This window comes from Danio rerio, chromosome 5 (assembly GCF_049306965.1).
Source record: "Danio rerio strain Tuebingen ecotype United States chromosome 5, GRCz12tu, whole genome shotgun sequence".
Classification (NCBI taxonomy): Eukaryota; Metazoa; Chordata; class Actinopteri; order Cypriniformes; family Danionidae; genus Danio; species Danio rerio.
The window spans coordinates 31627091-31649530 of NC_133180.1; the positions used below are offsets into that span (position 1 = coordinate 31627091).

General features: G+C 37.0%; 1 protein-coding gene across 2 annotated transcripts in view; it reads left to right on the forward strand.

The window, feature by feature from the left end:
- Positions 1 to 21904, forward strand: part of ankfy1 (ankyrin repeat and FYVE domain containing 1) — a 34544-nt gene extending 12640 nt beyond the window's left edge. The window contains exons 7-25 of one of the 2 annotated variants that reach the window (XM_005171905.6): positions 1907 to 2072; positions 3289 to 3493; positions 3603 to 3671; positions 6298 to 6497; positions 6584 to 6681; positions 7721 to 7931; positions 8012 to 8110; positions 8193 to 8346; positions 12111 to 12279; positions 12407 to 12525; positions 14200 to 14356; positions 15003 to 15203; positions 15324 to 15500; positions 16008 to 16155; positions 16284 to 16374; positions 16621 to 16745; positions 16855 to 17001; positions 20131 to 20221; positions 20368 to 21715. In XM_005171905.6, the coding sequence (XP_005171962.1) occupies positions 1907 to 2072; positions 3289 to 3493; positions 3603 to 3671; positions 6298 to 6497; positions 6584 to 6681; positions 7721 to 7931; positions 8012 to 8110; positions 8193 to 8346; positions 12111 to 12279; positions 12407 to 12525; positions 14200 to 14356; positions 15003 to 15203; positions 15324 to 15500; positions 16008 to 16155; positions 16284 to 16374; positions 16621 to 16745; positions 16855 to 17001; positions 20131 to 20221; positions 20368 to 20500 (2760 nt within the window). In that variant the 3' untranslated portion in view covers positions 20501 to 21715. Of the gene's footprint in view, positions 1 to 1906; positions 2073 to 3288; positions 3494 to 3602; positions 3672 to 6297; positions 6498 to 6583; positions 6682 to 7720; positions 7932 to 8011; positions 8111 to 8192; positions 8347 to 12110; positions 12280 to 12406; positions 12526 to 14199; positions 14357 to 15002; positions 15204 to 15323; positions 15501 to 16007; positions 16156 to 16283; positions 16375 to 16620; positions 16746 to 16854; positions 17002 to 20130; positions 20222 to 20367 lie in introns of both variants that reach the window. The other variant, NM_001102672.1, reaches the window with a different exon arrangement.
- Positions 21905 to 22440: the final 536 nt, after the last annotated feature.

Below are 22440 nucleotides of genomic sequence, written 5' to 3' on the forward strand. Positions count from 1 at the left end.
GGTATTGCGGTACTATTAAGTGGTATAAATGCATAAGGATGCAAAAATAAATCATATCAAGTGATGTTTTTGTTTGGGTAATGTTTGACTGGACATCTTGTGGTGAACGACTGTGAGACTAAATTATTTCTTGTAAAAAAAACTAAACGAAAAAACTTTTAGACACTAGTGTAAAACTGAAACCCTTTTATAGTTGTTAGTAAAGTCCAAGAGACGCCATTCTGCCCTAAAACTAATGCAAGTACCTTCACTACGCACCACATCACTAAGGGTTTCCCGATCAGCCTGATGATGGCGCTACAGTCACTAAAAACATCAAGTTGTTCATACCACCTGAACTGCTGACTGCAGACTCAAATGTCTTATATTTACAAGTCCCATGTTTTTCACTCAACCTCAGAAAAACACTGCTGTGCAATTGTCTAAACTCATTAAGCCAATAATAATGTTAAAATATCAGATTGACATCAGCATTTGGGAAGCTGTAACAGGGCTACTTTAAAAACAGGGCCTGTATTTATCAAGCTTCTCAAAGTATTAAGTGCTGACAATTGAATTTAATTGAACTATCAATTTAAATTAAGTGAAATTTACTCCTACTTACAAACTTAAGTTTTAAAGCAAGTGATCAAACCCAAGAAAATGATCTTAAAACCAAGAATTAATCTTACTATCCTGTTTTTTTTAAGACTACTCCAGAGGGCTCTTAAGTGGTTAGGAGTTGTCTGTATGGGTTTGTGTTATTGCTGAGGAGTAGAAAACTGCATGGAACATATTTCTGTGACATGTTGACTGAATGATAGTGTGCTGAAATCCACTTTGCAAAAATCGGCAGCCGAACAGTGATTCGCTGTTCGCCAGTTTTCTTGTGAAATGGCTTGTTTTTATATGTCTCTGCTAGAGTGTGTGACCACAATCATCAAATAGAGAAAGCTCTCTCTGACGATAAGCTGGAAACTTTAATTGGTTTAATGCAGTAGATATATTGCAGTTGATTTATTTTAATCAAGTATATTTAGTTATTTTAGATAGCTTATTTTCACACAGACATTGCGGCCCACGCACTTGCATTGACCTGCTGAATCTTTGACTGTTGCAGACCTTTAGTTTGGAGACAGAGATGTGCGCAAACCTTTTAGGATAGGAATAATGTTTTTTTTTTAATTTTTGACAGCAAGCAGTTAATCAAATGTTATCATTTAGAAAGAGCAGGCATCACCATTTATCAGTGATTTGTGGTTGGTCACGCCACCACAAAAAGCACTCTGCATTAAAAGTTTGAAATAACATATGCTGGGAAACAAGGTAATGTTTCCTTTCCAGTATCAAGTGTATAACATAACATGTTCTGTTATTCTTTATCAAATCTGTGTGTTGAATGAAAACCCTTAGGAATTCAATAATAATAATGATAATAATAGTAATTCTTAAAATTCTTAAATGAAGAAATCTACTGTGGTTGGTCTAGGCCTATGTTCTCATCTAAAATCCCAATATCACATCTCAAGTGTTGTGAATCACCTCTAATACGGACACCTATGATTTACACATACACTTCAATTAAATTACTGGGATGCATGATAAGTAACTTTTAAGTGCAACTTTGAGGCAAGAACCTTTTTACTCTAAAGTAAATTCTTAGCACTGTTATTATGAGTAATTTTCAAAGGCTTGATACATACAGACCCAGGTCTTCGGGTACACTTGGCTACTCCTGTTATCCCTTACCAAAAACTTTTCTCAACTTTTCTTAAATTTAACTTAACAAAAACTTTTCGTTAAGTTACTTATTAGATTTTGAACAGCATGCATAGGCCCAACAACGTGCAAAAAACTATATTTTGTTCTTTAATGATAAGATTGCTTCAGATAAACTCATGGATCTGTCTTTCATTTCATTCCCAAGTTACCAGGAAAGCTGAATGAGCTGGACAATAATGGAGACTTGGCGTTGGATCTGGCTCTGTCCAAGAAGCTGGAGAGCATCGCCACTACACTGGTCAACAACAAGGCAGATGTTGACATGGTGGACCAGAGCGGCTGGAGTCTTCTACATAAGGCAATCCAGAGAGGTGATGTGGACTTTATTCTTTTCAATTGATGTAATTGCCCTGGCTGTAGTAATACAGTTGTTAAACTTATCTATCCTGATGGAATAATCAAATGTGCCACTTTAACTATTAAAGGTGCAGTAGGTGATCTGCCTAAATGCTAACCGCTTAGCATAATATCTTTCAAATACAATCAATCCCCTGTCGTCCAAAGCCCCACACCTCCTGAAATTGTGAACGTGCACTTTAAAAATGAAAGTCTCACTCACCAGTCTTACTCTCTCACAGGCTTTGTCCTAAAGTGACTACTGTATGCTTAGTGGTTGGCCGGTGGCATGCAGGAATTACACTTATTACTAAGCCATACTTGCATGCTATTTCAGAGCTAATATTCAAAGTAGCAAATAAACAATATAAGGAGCGTGTCACAGGTTGTCATTGTTCAAAAATGAACCAATGTGAATATAAAACAAACTTCAGCTCAGTAAACCAGGCTAGGTGTAGTAGCGCTATTTACTTATGTTTTGTTGTTAAACTAAATAAAAATCTACATTATCAATGTTGTAAAAGGTCCCTTATGAAACTGAAAATAGTCTTATCAATCATTTGCTGGTAGATTTCAGTGGCTGAACAACACTTTTGAGCATATTACCCATTCATAAAACAACACAATCTACATCAGCTTTGCGTGACTAAAAGAGTTTTAAAACAGAACATAACCTGTCTAAAAGAAATCCTTCAGCCATGGTGTCATCCTTCCTCTAGTCTGCACAAGTAACTCCAATATTGATTCAGGATTTGAAAAAGTGTTGATTCAGCATTTGATTTTAGCACTGTCACTGGTGTCCACGTGACCGCAGCCCACGTGAATGTGCATCAGCGGATCTACATAAATGGGTGCGCAGTTGTTCAAATCTACATTTGCTGACAGACCGTTTGGGCTTCTTATCAGAATTATGGGAGATGTCGCCCCAACAATATTTAATTGGATGAAATTTTTTTTAGTCTTATGCTTTACCCCGTATATAAAAATACACCTCAATACATGTAAATAAATGTAGACCATTTACTTTAATCATTACCATAGGAATCTAAAGAGACTTTCACCCAGCACAACAAAAAGATTATTCTGAAGACTATCACCTACTGCACCTTTAAGTTGATTTCACACAAAAATGCCATTGAGGATCTATTTTGGTGGCCTAAACGCTCTGCCCATGTACTTTTCTCTGTTTAGGGGATGAATTTGCCTCCACTTTCCTGATCCGTCACTCGGCACAGGTCAACGCTGCTACAGTTGGGGCTGTGGAGACACCTCTGCACCTGGTCTGCTCTTTCAGCCCTAAGAAACACAGTGGTGAGGTTATGGCTGGCATGGCACGCATCGCTGAGGCTCTGCTCAAAGCTGGTGCCAACCCCAACATGCAAAACAGCAAAGGACGGTGTGTGAAAGAAGCCAAAGATTTCTTCTGCATTAATGTTTTTGATAAGTTAGGTATTTTACAGTATTTAATGCATTGATTTTATTTTTATGTTTTTTTTTTTTCTTAGGACGCCACTACATGAGGCTGTGGTGTCAGGAAATGAACCGGTCTTTAATCAGCTTCTGCAGTGCAAACAGTAAGATCTTTCCCATAATTTTGTTTCAAAATGAATGATCTGAAATTCTTAAAAGTGTTCTGTATGCATGGAAAAGACAGAACGGTCAAAGCAATGTTTTAAAAAGTATGAATGCTTAATGGTAAGTAGGAGTCATATCAAAATTTGGAAAGCAACAAATATTTTTTTTTTTTTAGACCCAATCCCAATACCAAAATTTTGAGTATCAACCGATACTGTGCCGTTTTTGTTTTTAAAGCATAATACACTTTTTATAGTTCTGATATAAACTCAAATAATATATCTTCTTTAGTTAAAATAACAGATCCATAGTCCTGCTGGATATGACAGATGACATAATCTAACTAAAAACATGATGCCTGCTGTAAACTAGGCTACATTGTTTGAGCATTCGTCATGACATTGTTCTGTTGTGGTCCAGTTTATCTTTCTTTTTTTAATATTAAAACTTTTCTTTGAAATCTGTAATAGGCCAGCACTACTCACTAATCATTGGTAAAATAATCAGCATTTTATCAAAGCCTGATATTTTCCTGCAGGTTTGACGAAAACTAAACTAAACTGTCTGAGGCCAGTTTTGCTTTTAAAACACATTCCCTTTCTGTTAATGACGATCCATATTTCACCCGTTAGTTTCACTTTTATTAATTTATTCAACTACCTTGACCACAATAGGCAAGGCTTTACAAACTATTCACTGCACTGAAAGTATTCCCTTCAGAAGAATAAACTCAGTCAGAAGGATGAGAGAACAGAAACTCATTGTGAGAATAATTTTGCGGAGCGAGGCATGTCGCGCCTGCGCATCTGAATGCGTGAATGAAGCGCTTGATGCATCACTGAGACACAGTATCTGCAGACACTTCCAAAACAGCAGCACAAAGGGAAGAAACCTGCAAATGCGATCTGCTGGACTAACAGACAGCACAACATGATTTAGAAACGGCAATCAACTCCTTGTTACAGGTCAAAATGAACTAATTTAATGCAAAACTGAATTTATTTTTCCCTAGATTACTTATTGACAGGAACAATTAGTCTTGGAGATAGCTTTTCATGTTGTCATGAACGCGACACACAGTTTGAATTGTGAATGAGTGGAGAATGATTGACAGGTGCAGCAGCAGGAAGCGCTGAACTAAACATGAATTTAAGCTCTTGAATATTCATCTGTGCTTAAAATAAACTATAGAATGGCTTCAGAACATTTGGGATATAGTAGGCCTAAATGACAACTTTTTAGTGCCTTATAATAGGCTACCTTCATGGCTTTTGTTGTCTTATAAATTACAAAGAATATAGCACACACGCAAGAGCAGATTTGGATCGATACCAGCTGGCCGATACCCGATCCAGCAAAAATATGTGTTATAACCCATATTCCATCCAAGTATCTGGATCGGTGCATCCCTAATCAAAATGTGATTTAATTATAGTTATCTAGACTTGGTCTGGCAAAAGTTGAAGAAAATTTGTATTTTTGATCATCTATTGTTCATGTAGTCTGTTCAAGAAATAACGAAGAGTTGACTTGAGTATGCAAGAAATACTATCCTAAAAATACAGTGTGCATCTGAAATCTTATGTTGTCTAAATCAGTGCTGCAATGAAATTTGCACTTATTGCACTTAATTTTCCCATTGTATGTTAACTTTAAGTTAACTTTAACTATGAAATAAACAATAAAAGTAAATTAATCTGCAGCTCCTCATAGATGACTGAGGCACAAACAAAAAAGTGCAGCATAAATATCTTTTTTTTTAGCAGAGCTTTGTGGGGCTCTTCCATGGCACTTGAGATCGATGTGGCATTTATCTAATGCTCATTACCTCTCTGTCATCAGACATTCACCTTTTTCCACACTGTACTACTGTGTTTCAAATGATGTGTTGCATATCCAGTTTGGCGAACCTCCAGTCAGAGAACAGAAACGAATCACTTCAAATAATACGCTCACACTACAAATAACCCATATAAATAGTGAAACCTGAGAGTTATGTTTGTGCTTAATTTTTTAAAAATAGTGTTTTTTCAATATGACGTAATATCACAAGCCTATCAGTGGCTCTTCTGAGTTCACTGTGATTTGTTCCTGCAGATTATTGTCTCTATTTTTATTATCTACCGTACAGTAATGGATTGCTGCAGAAAGACTTGTTTTTGGCATTATTCATAGTCTGCTGAAAATAATTGGTTAATTGTAATATGTTGCCTTTTGATATTTGATGAGTGAACTGTGAGGAGAATAATTACACCTCATTGTACACTGTTTTCAAAATAAGTACTCCCATAACAAATTATTATGAGCTATTGGGAAATGATAGATGATATGAATATTGGTAGCATTGAAATTCTTGCACTATAATATATAAGCAATTTGCATCTGTTGTATTGCCTCAGTTCCAGTCCCACCTCTTTTTCTGTGGTCTCATACGTTTGTAAAGTGTGACATTTTCACTTCTGTTTTTTTAAATGTTGTAGTTTTTTTTGTTTTTAACGCATTCACAATACCAGTGATTTGCAATATTGATTTCTTCATGAAATTATTTGATAATGGATTCTAATTTTTGATTTTACAATGTCTCTTTTCCTGGTTTACCCTGCATTTTCTCCTCTTTTTGTTCAGGTTAGACTTGGAGCTAAAAGATCACGAAGGCAGCACTGCACTCTGGCTGGCCCTGCAATACATCACTGTGGCCTCTGACCCCTCTGTTAACCCTTTTGAAGACGAGGCTCCTGTTGTGAACGGCACTTCATTTGATGAGAACAGCTTTGCAGCACGGCTTATACAGAGGGGGAGCAACCCTGATGCTCCGGACACTAATGGTACCACACGTTTTACACTTACTTGAGTATTCGCTAAGTGTTCTTTACTCCTTGTATTGTTATTAATCGTGGCATGTCTTCCTCAGGCAACTGCCTTATGCAGAGAGCAGCAGTCGCAGGAAGTGAAGCAGCTGCTATCTTTCTGGCCACACATGGAGCTAAAGTCAATCACACCAACAAATGGGTTAGTGTCAGATATGTGTGTGTGCATACATTAATTACACTCACCGGCCACTTTATTAGGTACACCTTACTAGTACCATGTTGGACCCCCTTTTGCCTTCAGAACTGCCTTCCCAGTAGATCAACAGTTTCTGAAATACTCAGACCAGCCCATCTGGCTGCCCGTCTTGACCATGTCTACATGCCTAAACGCATTGAGTTGCTGCCATGTGATTGGCTAATTAGAAATATTCGTGAACGAGCACTTAGACAGGTGTACCTATTAAAGTGGCCTGTGAGTGTATTCAATTCAATTTTATTTATAAATCACTTTAAAACAACACAGTTGACCAAAGTGCTGACAATAGAGAGTAAAACAAAGCGTAGCACATAGTTTAAAATACTAGCACAAACTTTAAAATACAAATAAATAAATAAACATAAAATGTCAACATCTCATGCTGTGCTAAAAGCCAAATTGAACAAGTGCACATTGTAATACACCATTATTATTTTTTTTAACCTTAACCACTGTAGATCTCCATTCTTTTTTGTAACTGGATTCTTTTTAATGTATTGCTTAGGTAATATAATTTACAGGGCTTTATATCAGTTTTACTAAAAGTGGAATCAAAACCAACCAACCACCTATGGAGCAAGAGTGTTTATAGTTTAACTTTTTATTTTGATGTATAATTAGCATCTAATAAACAGTATAATACTTCTTCTTAATGGAAAAAAAATCTTAAGTATTTAGATCAAAATGTTAAAATATTGAAAAACTACCAATAGGGGGCGATAAGCAGTAGGAATGGAACCTTTTTTTCATTAAACGGCTGCTTTTTGGCATTAGTTTCTTTGGTGGATCACCAGCTTGTAGCTTTGGTTGTTCTGTTAAGATTGTCTTTTGTGTTCATGATAAAGTTGATTAAATTTGCTTCCAGGAGAGATTTTAGAACCAACATACATTAATACATCAAATTAGAGTTCAGGGTTTAGCAGATGGTAAGTTACCTTTTACCCCTGGGTTTCTTACTGACTTGTTGTTGTTTTTTTTTTAGGGAGAGACGCCTCTCCATACGGCTTGCCGCTGTGGCCTGGCAGGACTGACAGTAGAGTTACTTCAGCAGGGGGCCAATCCTAACCTGCAGACGGACATCGCTTTGCCCGGTGGAGTGGAGAAGAGCCAGGGGGTCTCCCAGCAGAGCCCGCTCCACCTGGCCATTGTTCACAACCATCCGGATGTGGTGTCTGTCATACTAGAACAGAAAGGTAGGATGAGAGATGATGCTCAATTTGACTACTGATCTGTGCAGCTTCTTATGCATGTTATTCTCTTCCATCTCTCATAGCCAATGCGCTACACGCTACCAACAACCTGCAGATCATCCCTGACTTCAGCTTGAAAGACTCCATGGATCAAACCGTTCTGGGTCTTGCTCTCTGGACTGGTGGGTTTTGCCAAAATCTCTTTTAATGAGTTCACGCTGCTTCACTTAACGAGTTGACTGTTTCCTGTTTTTGCTTGTTTAGGTATGCACACTATTGCTGCTCAGCTGCTAGGCTCTGGAGCAGCCATTAATGACACCATGTCTGATGGACAGACGCTGCTTCACATGGCCATCAAAAGACAGGACAGCAAAAGCGCCCTCTTCCTGCTGGAGCATCAAGCCGATATCAATGTCAGGTAATACAACTGCTATAAAAATCCACACATCCGCCACACGTTCAAGTCTTGCCTGCAGTCTCAATCCCGTTCTGTCTGTTTCAAGAAATGGCTGCCACTTATAAAGTTGATGCCATATACATTTAAAGGGTATTTCCACCATGAAAAGAAACTACTAAGATAGACAATTAGACCCAATCCCAATTCTACCCCTTAGCCCTTCCCCTTACCCCTTGTTTTGTGCATTCCCGTGAAGGGGTAGGGGTGTCCCAATTCTTTTAAGCTTGAAGGCGTAAGGCTTAGGGGTAGGGGTGAATAGCCCTTTAAATGAAGATTTTTCAGGACCACACTCAAAACCAATGGGTAAGAAAATTTCCCAGAATACACCAGCCACAATGGCAGGTATGCTGCACCCAGAAGTAAGGACATGCAGAAAGTAGTTTTTTTTGTCATCATTACAAATTTTTACAACAAACAAGCACGTTTTAATATATTCATAACCTCATTCGTGTTTTACCATCATGCTTAAAAAAAAACAAATGCTAAAATAAGAACTGCTAAATTTTGCTATCGATAATCCATAATCATAACTCCTGTACAGCAGTCCCACAATCTATAGCCGCTTTTCCACTATCGTGCTGAATCGTTCTTTAAACAGAACTGTTCCATTCCGTGCCAAACCGGGCCAGACAGCACGGATACGGTTTCATTTTCCACTGTCGTGCTGCGACAAAGCTCTTTAAAACATTACACAAAACGCATCAGTAGTTGCCTTGGTAACGCAATGTAAACGGCTCCCTTTGTTCAATTAAAGTTAAATAAGAGCCGAAACTATTTATCAACCTCTATCAAATAGGGGTGCTAAATGTGCACCCTTATTTATTTATATGTTGCGCAGCTCTGGCTAAATTTTATTTGGAGGGAAAATTACCAAAATGTAACGTGATGATTGAAAATAATTGAAGGGGAAATAAATAATATTTAAAATCTCTGAACATAACAGAAAAATAAACAATGATAAGACAACAATAATAGTGCATTTGCATTATCGTGGCAGAAATATAATTTTGGACAGGCCTTGTCAAAGGTGAGCGGGCACTTTCACTAATAAAAACACAGCACATAAATTATTTCATTTTTAACAATTAATTAAATTACACTGCGTTTTTATATCAAAAGTTGATAATGATATAAAATATACTACATTTTGATGGTAAAATGAAACCAATTAAGCGATGGCTGTTATTTGTTTTACTATTCAAACATTAAATAACGAATGCAGCAAGTGAAAAAAAAACGAATATGAAACAACACATATATTGCAGGATTTAAAGCATATAAAGCACTATTATATTTAGCAAAATGCTGCTCTATTATCTTTTTATTTTGATCCTTTTATTTTTATTATTATAATTATTTTTGTGTTCATAATTAACTAACAAGCTGTAGGCGAATTATTGCTAGACGTTTTAGAAAATATTTGCGTAGCTATATTAAAGATCACCACAAAAAAAACAAAAACACAGAAACATGTTACATGCCTCATAAATGTCATATAACTTATGTATAACTGAATCATATAATTGCCTATAGCTGAAATGATGAAAATTGCTCATTTTATTTTTATAAAACATTTGTCAAAACGTATTGATATTTTTTAAGTAAAAGCAATACTGACATTCAAGAATCCATATTTATTTAATTCATTCATTCTTTTGACTTATTTATTAGTGCATATGCTGTAATATAAATCATACAACAGTACCTTGGACAGTTACAGTGCCGCTCCGTAAAGCTTTCAAGCAAAGTCTTTTGGACGGCCGACATTACAACACGAACACGCCGTCAGGTGGTCTCGCCGGTATTAACAAGCTGTCCTGGCTTTGAATTAAAAAGTGCAATTATTTCCTCGTTGTTAAAAGAGTCTGCAAGTTCGTGTTCCATGGATATAGTGATGTTGTTGTGGAATTTGGACATCGACGATGCAAAGCGTGAGTTTATTCGCTTTATTCGATGCGCAGCAGGAAAAAAAAGTCAGCAGCGCAAGTCGCTCTCCCGGATCAGAGCGAGTTTTGTGCTGTGGAATACAGCGCTGCGTGCAATAAACTCACATTCAGGCAGGCGAAGTAGGTCTGTATTCAAGTCAATAAAATAATAACTTTAATGAATAAAATATCTTCGTAAGAATGTGATGAGTTATTCACTTCTCTGCCAGAGACTACTCTATGGTTTTAAAACCCTTTTCAAACTGTATCGTTTAGACCTGGATCATTATTTTATATTAAATGTACTGTAGTTTATTGAGGATGTCTGATGACTAGCGCGCTTCTGCTGAGCCAGCTGTGGTAGCTTAGCAACCGAGTCGCGACGTCAACACACAGAATCTGTCAGCACAGTTCAGCACGGTTGTCTAACCGTGCCGAGAATTCCGGGCCGAGAACGGTTTGTAATCGTGCCGCGCCGTTCCAGGCTCAGTGGAGAAACAACCGTAACCGTACCGAAGTGTTCTTAGAACGGTTTGGCACGATAGTGGAAAAGCAGCATATGACACTCGAATACCCTGTTAGTAATGTCTAGTGGCTGAGAATGACCTTTTTACAGTGTCTGCTATAATGTTGATGTTGTTTTTGGTGTGTTTACATAGATGAATATGGCCACTGTGTAAATGCATCTTATTGGCACATTATATCGTTATGATGATTATTATGTGATTATGTGATTTCCTGAAGCTAATACCAAAAAAATAACACAACTGGAATAACTACAGCAGTTGCGGTCCTCTGAGCTTGTATAAAGAATGAGATCGCGATGACAAAAGATGATGTGTGCAGGTGCTGTAGTGCTGTCCTATTTCTTAGGGGTAAATTTTAAAGCCTTTCCCCTTCACACTCAGTTTTAAGGGCCAAGGGGAAGGGGTAGGGGTACAGAATAGAACTATGATTGCATACTTGTATTTATTTATTTTTACAGATGCTCTTATCAAAAGTGACAAATACAAGGGTAAATTAAGCATTTCAAATCAACAGAGAGCAACTATTTGTATAGTAGTCAACATTTGATGTGGATCAAAAACATTTTTCCTTATTGTAGTAGGTTTGTCAAAAGTATCAAGTTGGTAAAACCGCTATTGAAATTTGAAAAGGGCCATTGTGTTTGCCATTCAGAAATGGCCTACAGAATTGACTGTGATTGGCTGTGAAGGTCATCAGTTCCTTATCCTACATGGCTCTTTAGTGCAAACTCAGATACACAAACTCTGGAGCGTTTCAATGCCACGTAGATCAGTCAATCCCTCAGTAGATCGCTTGTATGTCAGTTCATAGACAAAATCAGCTGATTGACGTTACTTTGAAACGCTGTTATATGTGTGTATCTATGCTTGCACTGAACAGCGGTGAAGCACAGTGAACTGGTCATTTCTGTTGAGTACGTGAACACAATGGCCAATCAGCGGTTTTAGGTGTGCTGAAATGTTAGTCTTTTTCATTTCTGTACCGATTGGTACTAAACTCCATTTTGACAACCCTAGTTTTAAGAAAAAAATGGGTGTTGTTTACTAGTTTTAGACAGTTTTCATAAACATTTTTATTGCACATACACATAGAGACACATACATGTATTCCTTCAGGCGGTTTGTCAAGCCCACTCACCTGCATGAAGCTCATAATCTCACAACATTTTCCCAGAAATCTGGAGCATTTATGAAAGATTGTGTGGTGCATATGGAGAGGAAAGATCTCCTACAGGTGATTTGACAATAGATTATAAATCATGCTTTGTTCCAGGACCCAGGAGGGGCAGACGGCTTTGCAGTTAGCCATCAGTAACCAGCTTCCTTTAGTAGTGGACGCCATCTGCACCAGAGGAGCCGACATGTCAGTGGTGAATGAGAAGGGGGATCCTCCACTCTGGCTGGCTTTGGAGAACGGTTTGGAGGACATTGCATCAACATTGGTAAGGTCTTCTTTTTTATATGTAATTTTCCAATATTCATTAAATAATGCATGCTAAAATGAGTTCGATTTATATTGACTACTGAGCCCTTTTGCAAATTTAATTTAATAGATTTTTTTTTTGATAGGTGAGACATGGGTGTGACGCGACCTGTTGGAGTTCAGGGCCGGGAGGATGTCAGCAGACTCTTCTCCACAGAGCCATCGATGAGAACAATGAGGTCACCGCCTGCTTCCTTATACGCAGGTTTGCACACCTTTCCTTGTTTTGTCTTGCTCCTGGGAAGAATTTCTGTTAGAAATAAAATAAATCACCAAAAAACATGTCTTGTCTTAAAGCCTGTGATTAACACGAGGTCAAGTTCTTTTTATTTTATGCTGTAATTAGTGACACCCCTCCCATTTTTTTATACTTATCTTAAAGGCAGTTGCTGATGACTAAATGGAGGTTTTCAGGCACAATAAAATCATTGTGAACTGAAAGTTATTTCACTGTTGATGCACTTCCAACTGAAACTAAATATTGATTAGGGGGCGGGGTTTCTTTTCAGCATCATTCTCTCAAAGAAGACTAACGTTAAGAGGGGCGTGGTTAAGCATATTGATATGCAGTTACTATGTAAGCCCTTAGGTTGACATCAACAGATTGATCGACACACCAAATGGGGAAACAAATGGTCAGATTTGGCTAAAGATTACCAAAACAGAGCTTTTTTTTACGAGATTAACTTGCACAGATTAATTATTCTTTTTTTCCCCAATTCCTTTTTATTATATTTTAACATGTGCATACACATTTCCATGTACCAAATATAACATAAACAAACAAGCAAACAAATAATTAAAAAAAACAAAAGGCTTCTTAGTATTTTACATCAGAATACAATATCACCTCTTTTACCAATCTAATGGTAAAACATTTCCAACTCCACCACCTTTTAAAAACAACATTAAAGGTCCCTAAACTCTACCAAAAATGATGTATTAATTTCTTAATACACAAGTTTTTTCCCCCATTGATATGTTTCATCATTTTCAGCCAGTGGCCTATATTTGGTGCACATATTATTTTCCAATTTAAAGAAATAAGCCGTTTTACTTGCAGAATGCATTTATTTATAAATATATGCTCCGCCTTTTTAACATGATCTCCTTGGGATATAAATTAAATTTAAAATGTATATATTAAAAATTAAAGGAGACATTGGTATATTAACCTCAAGAAGATGTTCTATAATTTCTTTCACACCTTTCCAGAAGTTCTGTGCTCCTTTACATTCCCATACACAGTGATACAGCGTTCATTTAAGGTCCCTGTATCTCAAGCAAGTATCTTGACTATTTTCATTATATTTATGCAAGAAAACTGGATTTATGTAAATCCTTATCAACCACTTATATTGTAACAGTTTCAGACAAGTGTTCTTTGTTAATAATTGAGCTTCCTCGCATGTCTTCATCCAGTCAATTATTCATTTTAAGAATAACAAAGTGAGCTAGCAAAAAAATAACATTGCAAATTTTGATTTCAACAGGACTTTAAGTGTCATTCCACATCATCACATGTGTACTTCTGGTGAGAATTCATAAAAGGAGTTCATAAAAGTAAAGTTAATTTGTGCTCATTCATAATGAACAAAATATGCAAGAACGCTGCACTTTGTTTCTAATCCAGTATTTAATATGATGACACTGTCCTGGTTCAGGCTATAACTGCTGGCCTTTTACACAATCTTTTAAAGGCTTTTACTTAAAAAAAAGTAATCTATGAATTGTAATGCTGGTTAAATTAATAAAATTCATTCCAAGTAATCACTTCCATAAAAGTAACTGATCACTAAATGAGTAGACGTTACAAATAAGAACTTAAAATAAAGATATGGAAAATAAATGTTCTTTAAATGTCGCCTTGTTTTTTCAGTGGCTGCGATGTGAACAGCTCGAGAAGGCCTGGTCCTAATGGTGAAGGTGATGAGGAGGCGAGAGATGGACAGTGTCCACTACACCTGGCTGCATCCTGGGGTCTGGAGGAAGTGGCGCAGTGCCTTTTAGAGTTTGGAGCCAATGTTAATGCACAGGTTTGTACACAATTTAGCGTTCTCTATTTTATTCTTTAGATCAGGGGTGCCCAAACTTTTATGTAAATATAACAAACTGTAAATTATCAATATAATTTCCTAATTTATTATTATAATTCATTATATAACTTAATTAATTACTATAATTTATTACATTTAAAATACTTTAATTGTATTAATAATTATACATTTTTGTAAATTTTATAATGAACATCTTACCAATAAAAAACATGAACGATCCCATTTATAACACTAAAAAAATAGACTCCCTTGATTTGCTTGCTAATGTCTTCTGCAATGTCCGCTATCCATCAAGTGACTGTATTTAATTTTTCTTTTTTAATCTGATTCCTTAACAACATTTAATTGAAGTATTTAATTGCAGTTAGCTTTTTTTGTAGCTCAACATTTAAAAAACAAAAGTTATGGTAAATTAGAAATGACAATCTCTGTTAAAGGCATTCCCCATCATTCTCCCTCTCTTCTCAGATGGGATGGAGGGCCAAATCACAGGTTACCGTGGGCCGACTTTGGCCTGCGGGCCCTAGTTTGGGCATCTCCGCTTTAGATGAAAGAATAGCTTCTTTTTTTAGATGTGTCCCGTATACCCTGAAAATGTCTGCAATGTCAATTTCTGTGCCTTCAGGATTCAGAGGGCCGTGCTCCCATCCATGTCGCCATCAGCAACCAGCAAAGCGTCATCATCCAGCTGCTCATCTCCCACCCTGAAATCAGGCTGAATATTCGAGACCGACAAGGCATGACGCCTTTCGCCTGTGCCATGACCCACAAAAACAACAAGGCTGCTGAAGCTATCCTTAAGCGAGAGCCTGGTGCTGCTGAACAGGTTTGTGGGTGCTATTAAATTTGCATTAAAGAAAAGTAAATAAAATCAGTTGTAACAAATCACGTTGTTATATATATGCAGTGCCACAAGCCAATAAATGAATGTTCCCTCTGTGTCAAGGTGGACAACAAAGGTCGCAACTTTCTCCATGTTGCTGTGCAGAATTCAGACATAGAGAGTGTGCTGTTCCTCATCAGTGTACAGGCCAATGTCAACTCCAGAGTGCAGGACAGCGCCAAACTCTCGCCTCTACACCTGGCTGTGCAGGCAGGATCCGAGATCATTGTCAGAAATCTGGTAAAGCCAAAAGATGGAGGAGTTTCTATTCCCTTTTTCTTTTCTTTGATATTTTCTTTCTTTTTTAATTTCAAGTGAAACATAGATTTTCTCAGATAAGAAATCTGTAAATTCAATAATGGATTTTTTTTTCTTTTCTTTGGTTTCCTTTTTCAGTCCTTTGTTTTTATTTCTTATTTTTTGTAGCATCCAATTCAGGTTTACATAAGTTGTATAGCACTTTTCACAATAACTATCGGCCCAAAGCAGCTTCACAAAATAGGCGTATCATTAAATTAGTCAAAATCAGAAAAGTAATGAAACACGTATTTTCTGGGGTGATTGTCTGAAGTCCTCTAAATGCAATAATGCAGGATTCTTTCCTTTCCTTAAACCTTTTCCTTTCATTCAATTTCATTTCCTTCTTTTTCATGTGTTCTTTTCTCTTCTGTTTTCTAATACTTTTCTATTCTGCTCTTTTTAAGTACTGAAACATGTATTTCTTCATGTTGCGTGTGTGAATTGCAGCTCCTGGCTGGTGCTAAAGTAAACGAGCTGACCAAGCATCGTCAAACAGCGTTGCATCTAGCTGCGCAACAGGATCTTTCCACGATCTGCTCCGTCCTGATTGAGAATGGGGTTGACTTTGCAGCCGTAGATGAAAATGGAAACAACGGTAGACTATTGTGCTAAACTTAAAATTGGAGTAAAAGGGCTCAGTAGTCAATGTAAATCAGAATAATTTTAGCACAAAAATGTTAATTCATTAAAAGCGTAGAAATAAATTCCATTTCTTCCTCCTAGCACTTCATCTGGCCGTGATGCAGGGGCGACTAAATAATGTGCGTGCTCTACTCACTGAGTCCAACGTAGATGCGGAGGCCTATAATTTAAGGTTTGACTCAACACCTCTCCACATGCTAGCAGTTATACATTTATTTATATACTATTTTAAATGTATTCTTTTTTATAATCATAATAAATAGTTTTTATAATCTATGTATTTGATTAAATGAATATAAATTATTACACAATCGAGTTATTTAAATTATATAATAAACGCTTAAAATGATCAAATATTGTCTAATACTTACTGACATTCACTAACTTGTATAGTTTTGGCCTGATTTTATTTCTCTAGAGGTCAGTCTCCCATGCATGTCCTCGGCCAGTATGGGAAGGAGAACGCGGCGGCCATCTTTGAGCTGTTTTTGGAATGCATGCCGGAATATCCCCTAGATAAACCTGACAATGAGGGCAACACAGGTCAGTGAAGCATAACTGCGTTGATTAAACTGAATGCGCATTTTTTTAACGTTTTTTCCATTGTTGTCAGACCAACAAAACAAAAACAAAGTTTTTTTTCTTCTTGCAGTACTGCTGTTGGCCTATATGAAAGGAAATGCTAACTTATGTCGTGCGATTGTGAGGGCTGGAGCTCGTCTCGGTGTCACTAACAACCAGGGCATCAACATCTTTAACTACCAAGTTGCTACTAAACAGCTTCTGTTTCGTCTGCTAGGTAAGAGGCACAGGTTTTGTGTTTTTAAAGGAATTCAATCACTGTGAAGATATTTTTCATTCTACTTTTAGGCTCTGCAGTTATTTATGCATTTTTAGCAAACATCGATTTTGTTTTGATTGCAATTATGTTGTGCAAGCTTTCCACTGCATAAAAACAGTGCTGAAAATCAGTAGTTGCAAGTTCCGTACATTTGCTTAAACACGACACGTTATTTAATGTATTGATGTAGTTTCCACTCAAATGGGGTTAGTGGCTACTGGCTAGTTTATAACAGTCACAATCTAATAGTAATGCTGTGTCTGGTTATGTCCAGATGGCATCAAGTTTTTGTCTTTTTGTGGATTTTAAAAGTTTTGTGTAGATACACATTTTGTTCCAAATAAATGTCTGCGTTCATACAGAAATAGGAAAACTAGGTAAAAATGGTGTAATATGTATGCCAGACATATATGTGGCACTGTACACTGAGACACAAGGCACACTAAGATCACACAAGTATGCAGTGAGCATGCATGATGTGGTAGTGTCACAAAGTAGGACTGTGTATTTAATCAAAGGCATTTTCTTGTGCATTTTGTCAGTAAAGCCAGCTCTGTAATCAACAGTAAATCTCCAGCACCTGCTTTTAGAAGGAGCAGTGTTTATTTCACAAATCCATTATTCACTGACAATACACACTAAAATTGTGGCCGATTTAATTTTATGGAGAAAAAAAAGGATCCTGAAATCCAAGAGAATGACTTTGCAATTTGACTTTGCTTGCATGACTTTTCTGTGAACGGGGGCTCTGTTACTGCTACATCTGAAACGCGTGAATACACCATAAATAATTCATTGTTTTTACTCCCCTCGGCTGAAGTTAAGAAGTGACTTTGTTTGAAATAAAGCATTTTGAGAGATGACTCTGTTGTCTTTATTAAGGTATCTTTACATAGCAAAGAAACCAAACCTGAAGCGACATACATTTTAAAATTTTTTATTTGCACAAACAATTTTATAGCGGCTTTAAACTGAATTCTGAACAGACAAAGACCCAATTTAGGGCTCTCTTACATTATCTGTGTAAAGATGACTTTAGTCATGTTGAATCAATATAAACAGTTAAATTTCTGTTCAGTTTAAGCTCTGTTTAATTTCACGTTTCCATATTTGGAGTTTCTGCATGAGTGCCATCTGATCTTCGGAGAAGGTTTTCTAGCCATCATACTAGCTTTGCTTTTCTGGCAAGATGTGCATGAGATTGGCGGCTTTTGCTTAATAGAGAATTTGATTTCATTTTAATGAATTGTGCAGCCTTATGCCATTGTTTCCAAAAAGTTGCATTTTGCCAATGCACATGGATTCATGTAAGAGCAAAGTTTAGAATTCTTTTCCACTCTGTTACAAATCCAAAATGTTTTTCAGGGAACCTACAATGCTAGTGTCATGGATTAAAGGCCAAAATGATATTAAACTTTTGTGGAATGACTTCAATCCATTACAGTGTGAATGGAGTCTCTCTAATCGCAACTATATCATTGATAATATTATTATAAATGCATGCATTCATTCATTAACCAAACAACTTTTTAAGCTTAGAATTAAAATGTACAATCTCTTATAAATCACATTTACTGACTACACAGAGAAAATAAACCAGAGAAAATTGTCAAATAAGGCAGTCACACCAACCTATTACGCAATGACCAAAGTGCAATGGTTGTTTGAACCCGTTTACCATCTGGAGTAAATGTTTTTGGATGGTTTATTTTGGCAAACTTCATTTTTCTTTATTGTCATACCAGTTCACTCTCCAATTTAGCTTGAACCTTTTCAATGTGGTCATGTTATTGGCCCATGAACATTTCCTGCTTGTTATCAAACTATTTCATGACAGTAACGAGGCAAATCAAACGTAACTTCATGTTAAAACAGATATCATAACATTATTTAACAATATGTGGCTCTTTTTAGTAGGGATGTAACGGTATCAGAATTTTACGGTACGATAATACCTCGGTATAAATGGGACGGTACGATATTCATTGAATAATTTACAGGAAAAACAAAACTAATGAAAAGACTCAAAAAAAGTGCCAAAAGTGTTTATTTACCTTAGCACTGAACATATCAATGGCATACAAATTAGCCATCTATCTGTAAGTTTTGAAACAGGAACTTCGATTTTTCAATTTTAATAACAAAAAACTATTAAACCATATAAAAAAAAATAAAGTTTCAATTTAGCATTGTTGAAAACTCATCACATTCAACATTTAATCACGCACTCACTTAGATAGAGATGGGTTTTTTAAGGAAAATTATCATATAACTATAATCTGGTAAAAGCTGGGCATCTCTGGGCATGTCCCCTGCAACAGAAAAAAAAAACCCTCTCATTTGGTACTGAAGTTTCTGGGACAGAGAGATATGATTTAGCCAAGGTTGACAGCAGTGGGTAACATTGTGCATTGTCTTTCCACCACTTGAGAGGACAAGCCATGAGTGAGATAGAGGTCTCTTTGCGGTACAAGTCAATGTCTGCATCAATCTAACAAGTGTGCTGTGTTCTGCTGTCCCCATGACTGTTTTTAGTCGTATTCCCCGACTTATATTTCACCACAGTCTGGCAGTACCTGCATACTGTTTTTTTCTTTGTCTGTCACCTTTTCTACTTTTTCCTATCTTTTTAGAAAGAAACCGAAATGCTTCCACACATCCGATTTAAAACCAGCTTTAGGTTCGATCATTTCCAGCTCTTTTTTTTCCCCGCTACTAGCAACACACTCCATTTCCCCATTACTGGATCTGTAGTGACAACAGACCGCAAAGGATGATGGCCACGCCTAGGCTGATCGCTTCACGCCCGTTCGCTTCATTCGCTTAAGCAAACTTTTCTCAGAAATATAGTTTTATTGAGTCATGTGCCTACGGTAATATTGAAAAAAATTACTATTGCGGTATGACGGTATTTACGATATTGTTACATCCCTACTTTTTAGATTTCTCGGTAGATATGTAAATTAAAAATGTAAAATAGGAAATGCGTTGGGACCATTGTTTTGTTTGTCTCAAAAAAATGCTATACTTGTAGTAGATGTATCTATCAACACTTGTGTGTTACATTTATTATTTTTCACAATACAGATATGCTATCCAAAGAGCCCCCGTGGTGTGATGGATCAAACTGCTATGAATGTATTACCAAATTTGGAGTCACCACCAGAAAACATCACTGGTATGTAACCAACATGATATTCAATCTGTTTACCTTCATAAAGCCCTTTGTTTTCTTCTTTTTAATATGAACAACTCCCTCCTTTCTTTTCAAATCCTTATAATAATAATAATGTTTTGTCATCGTCTTACGTCCTTCTCTCATAGCCGCCATTGTGGGCGTCTGCTCTGCCACAAGTGCTCTATAAAAGAGATCCCCATCATCAAATTTGACCTGAACAAACCTGTGCGTGTGTGTGACATCTGCTTTGATGTCCTGACCCTGGGAGGCGTGTCGTAACACACCAGAGGAACCTGAAGGACAGGCGCCAGCCGAGCTGAGCATAAACCCACGGCTTGGGCCTAACACTATTCAAGGAGGACGCCGAAGAAAGCAAGAGCTTTTGAACAAAACCATTCCATTCTTGTCAGACGACAAAATACAACCATAACAATATGTGTTTGTTCTAGCAGTACTTTTTAGAACCAAACTATTGTGTGTCGAGGATCCAGATTAAAACTAGCGGAATGCAGAAGCAAATTGTAATTCAGAGTGAGATGAGAAGGACAGCCGTCATTTACTAGTCATTAAGCAAACAATGAACCATATGGGCTTTTATACAGGGCTAACGTGCTACGTGGACACTTATGATTTATGATCACTTGATTTTTATTTTGTTTCTCCATCAGAATGACAAAACTAGCACAGGATTCCCACTCGCCATCACCACTCCAATTGACTGTTTCTACAGACTTGAAGGTATTCGTTGAATGCTGCTGGATATAAGGGATCTGAAAGGTAGCCATGTTTAAACATTGAGAAGCCTTAATCATGCAACGCAGGCTCATTCAGTTGTCACGTTGATATTTTGTACACATTTTTAGCCTCTCTAGAAAGTGATTTCCTCTGTGGAGTTCAAATCTAAACACTAAGAGAGAGACAGATGGAGAAATACACCTTACTGGCTTTATGTTATGTTATTAGTAACATGATCACGTAATCATTTATTAATCTGCATATTCAGTGGACTTTATTTGAACTGATCCATTAGAGTTTGCGTCATTCTACTATGTGAGAATTTAAATCGTTCCTTGTGATTCTATTAAGTCGGACGGGTGCAGAAATGCAGGTGAAGGTTTATGATATGCTTCCTATGCATATGCATGACATCATCATCATCAGTTTATTCATTTCTGATCACCAAAGGATACATTCCAGTTAATGTTTGCTCTGCAAGCTGGTGCTGGGGGCGCTGCTCGCTTGGTCCTTGTTTTCAAAAGTCTCCTTGGTGGCGTATCACGTCACTTCATTTTTTTTATTTGATGCTTTTCATGTCCATGCTTAACAGGTGCACTTTATCAAGTTCTTTTTTTTAACATTTCGGATCATTTTCAAAAGAGATTTGGTTTGTTTTCTTTGTTTGTGGGGGGGAGGGCAGGGGGGAAGGGCGAGTCCACAGTCTGTTATTGGTATTGTTGAATTGTACAGATAAATGTATAATATTTTTGACCACTACAACTGTTTTGTACTTTACTGCAGGTTGTGCTTTTTTTGTCTATGTGACAAACCTACAATTCGGCCTCTGTTTAATCTTCTCTGCACATTGTATGGTATCTGTATGCTCAGATATTTAGCCTGTCGCCGCCTCTAGTATCCTTTTCAAGAAAGGGAGGACAACTTTACATAAAGGACGATTCAAAAAAAGTCTATGTGGCTGTCTTTTATTTGATTATTATTATCCGGGTGTCTCAGTTTCCCCCACAATCCAAAGACATGCGGTACAGGTGAATTGGCTTGGCTAAATTGTCCATAGTGTATGAGTGAGAATGAGTGTGTATGAATGTTTCCCAGACATAGGTTGCGGCTGGAAGGGCATCTGCTGCGTAAAACATGTTCTGGATAAGTTGGTGGTTCATTCCGCTGTGGTGACCCGGGATTAATAAAGGGACTAAGCCGGAAAAAAAAATGAATGAATTATTTCATGGAATGAATAACAGGATTGGTTATATAATCTGTAATGGAGGGAAAAACTAAAGACGCTGAAATACTCAAGACAGATCTTTTCCATTCCTCACAGAGGGTGAAAAGAAGTCCAAGATAACTGGGCAGCAGTATACTGATGGCAGTGGTGTGAAAGTGTGTTTGCATGAGCTCTGCCATTCGGCACTCCAGTCAATACAAATCACTTATTTATACCAATTGTAGTATAGATTGCTTTAATGAAAACAACTTAATAGTAC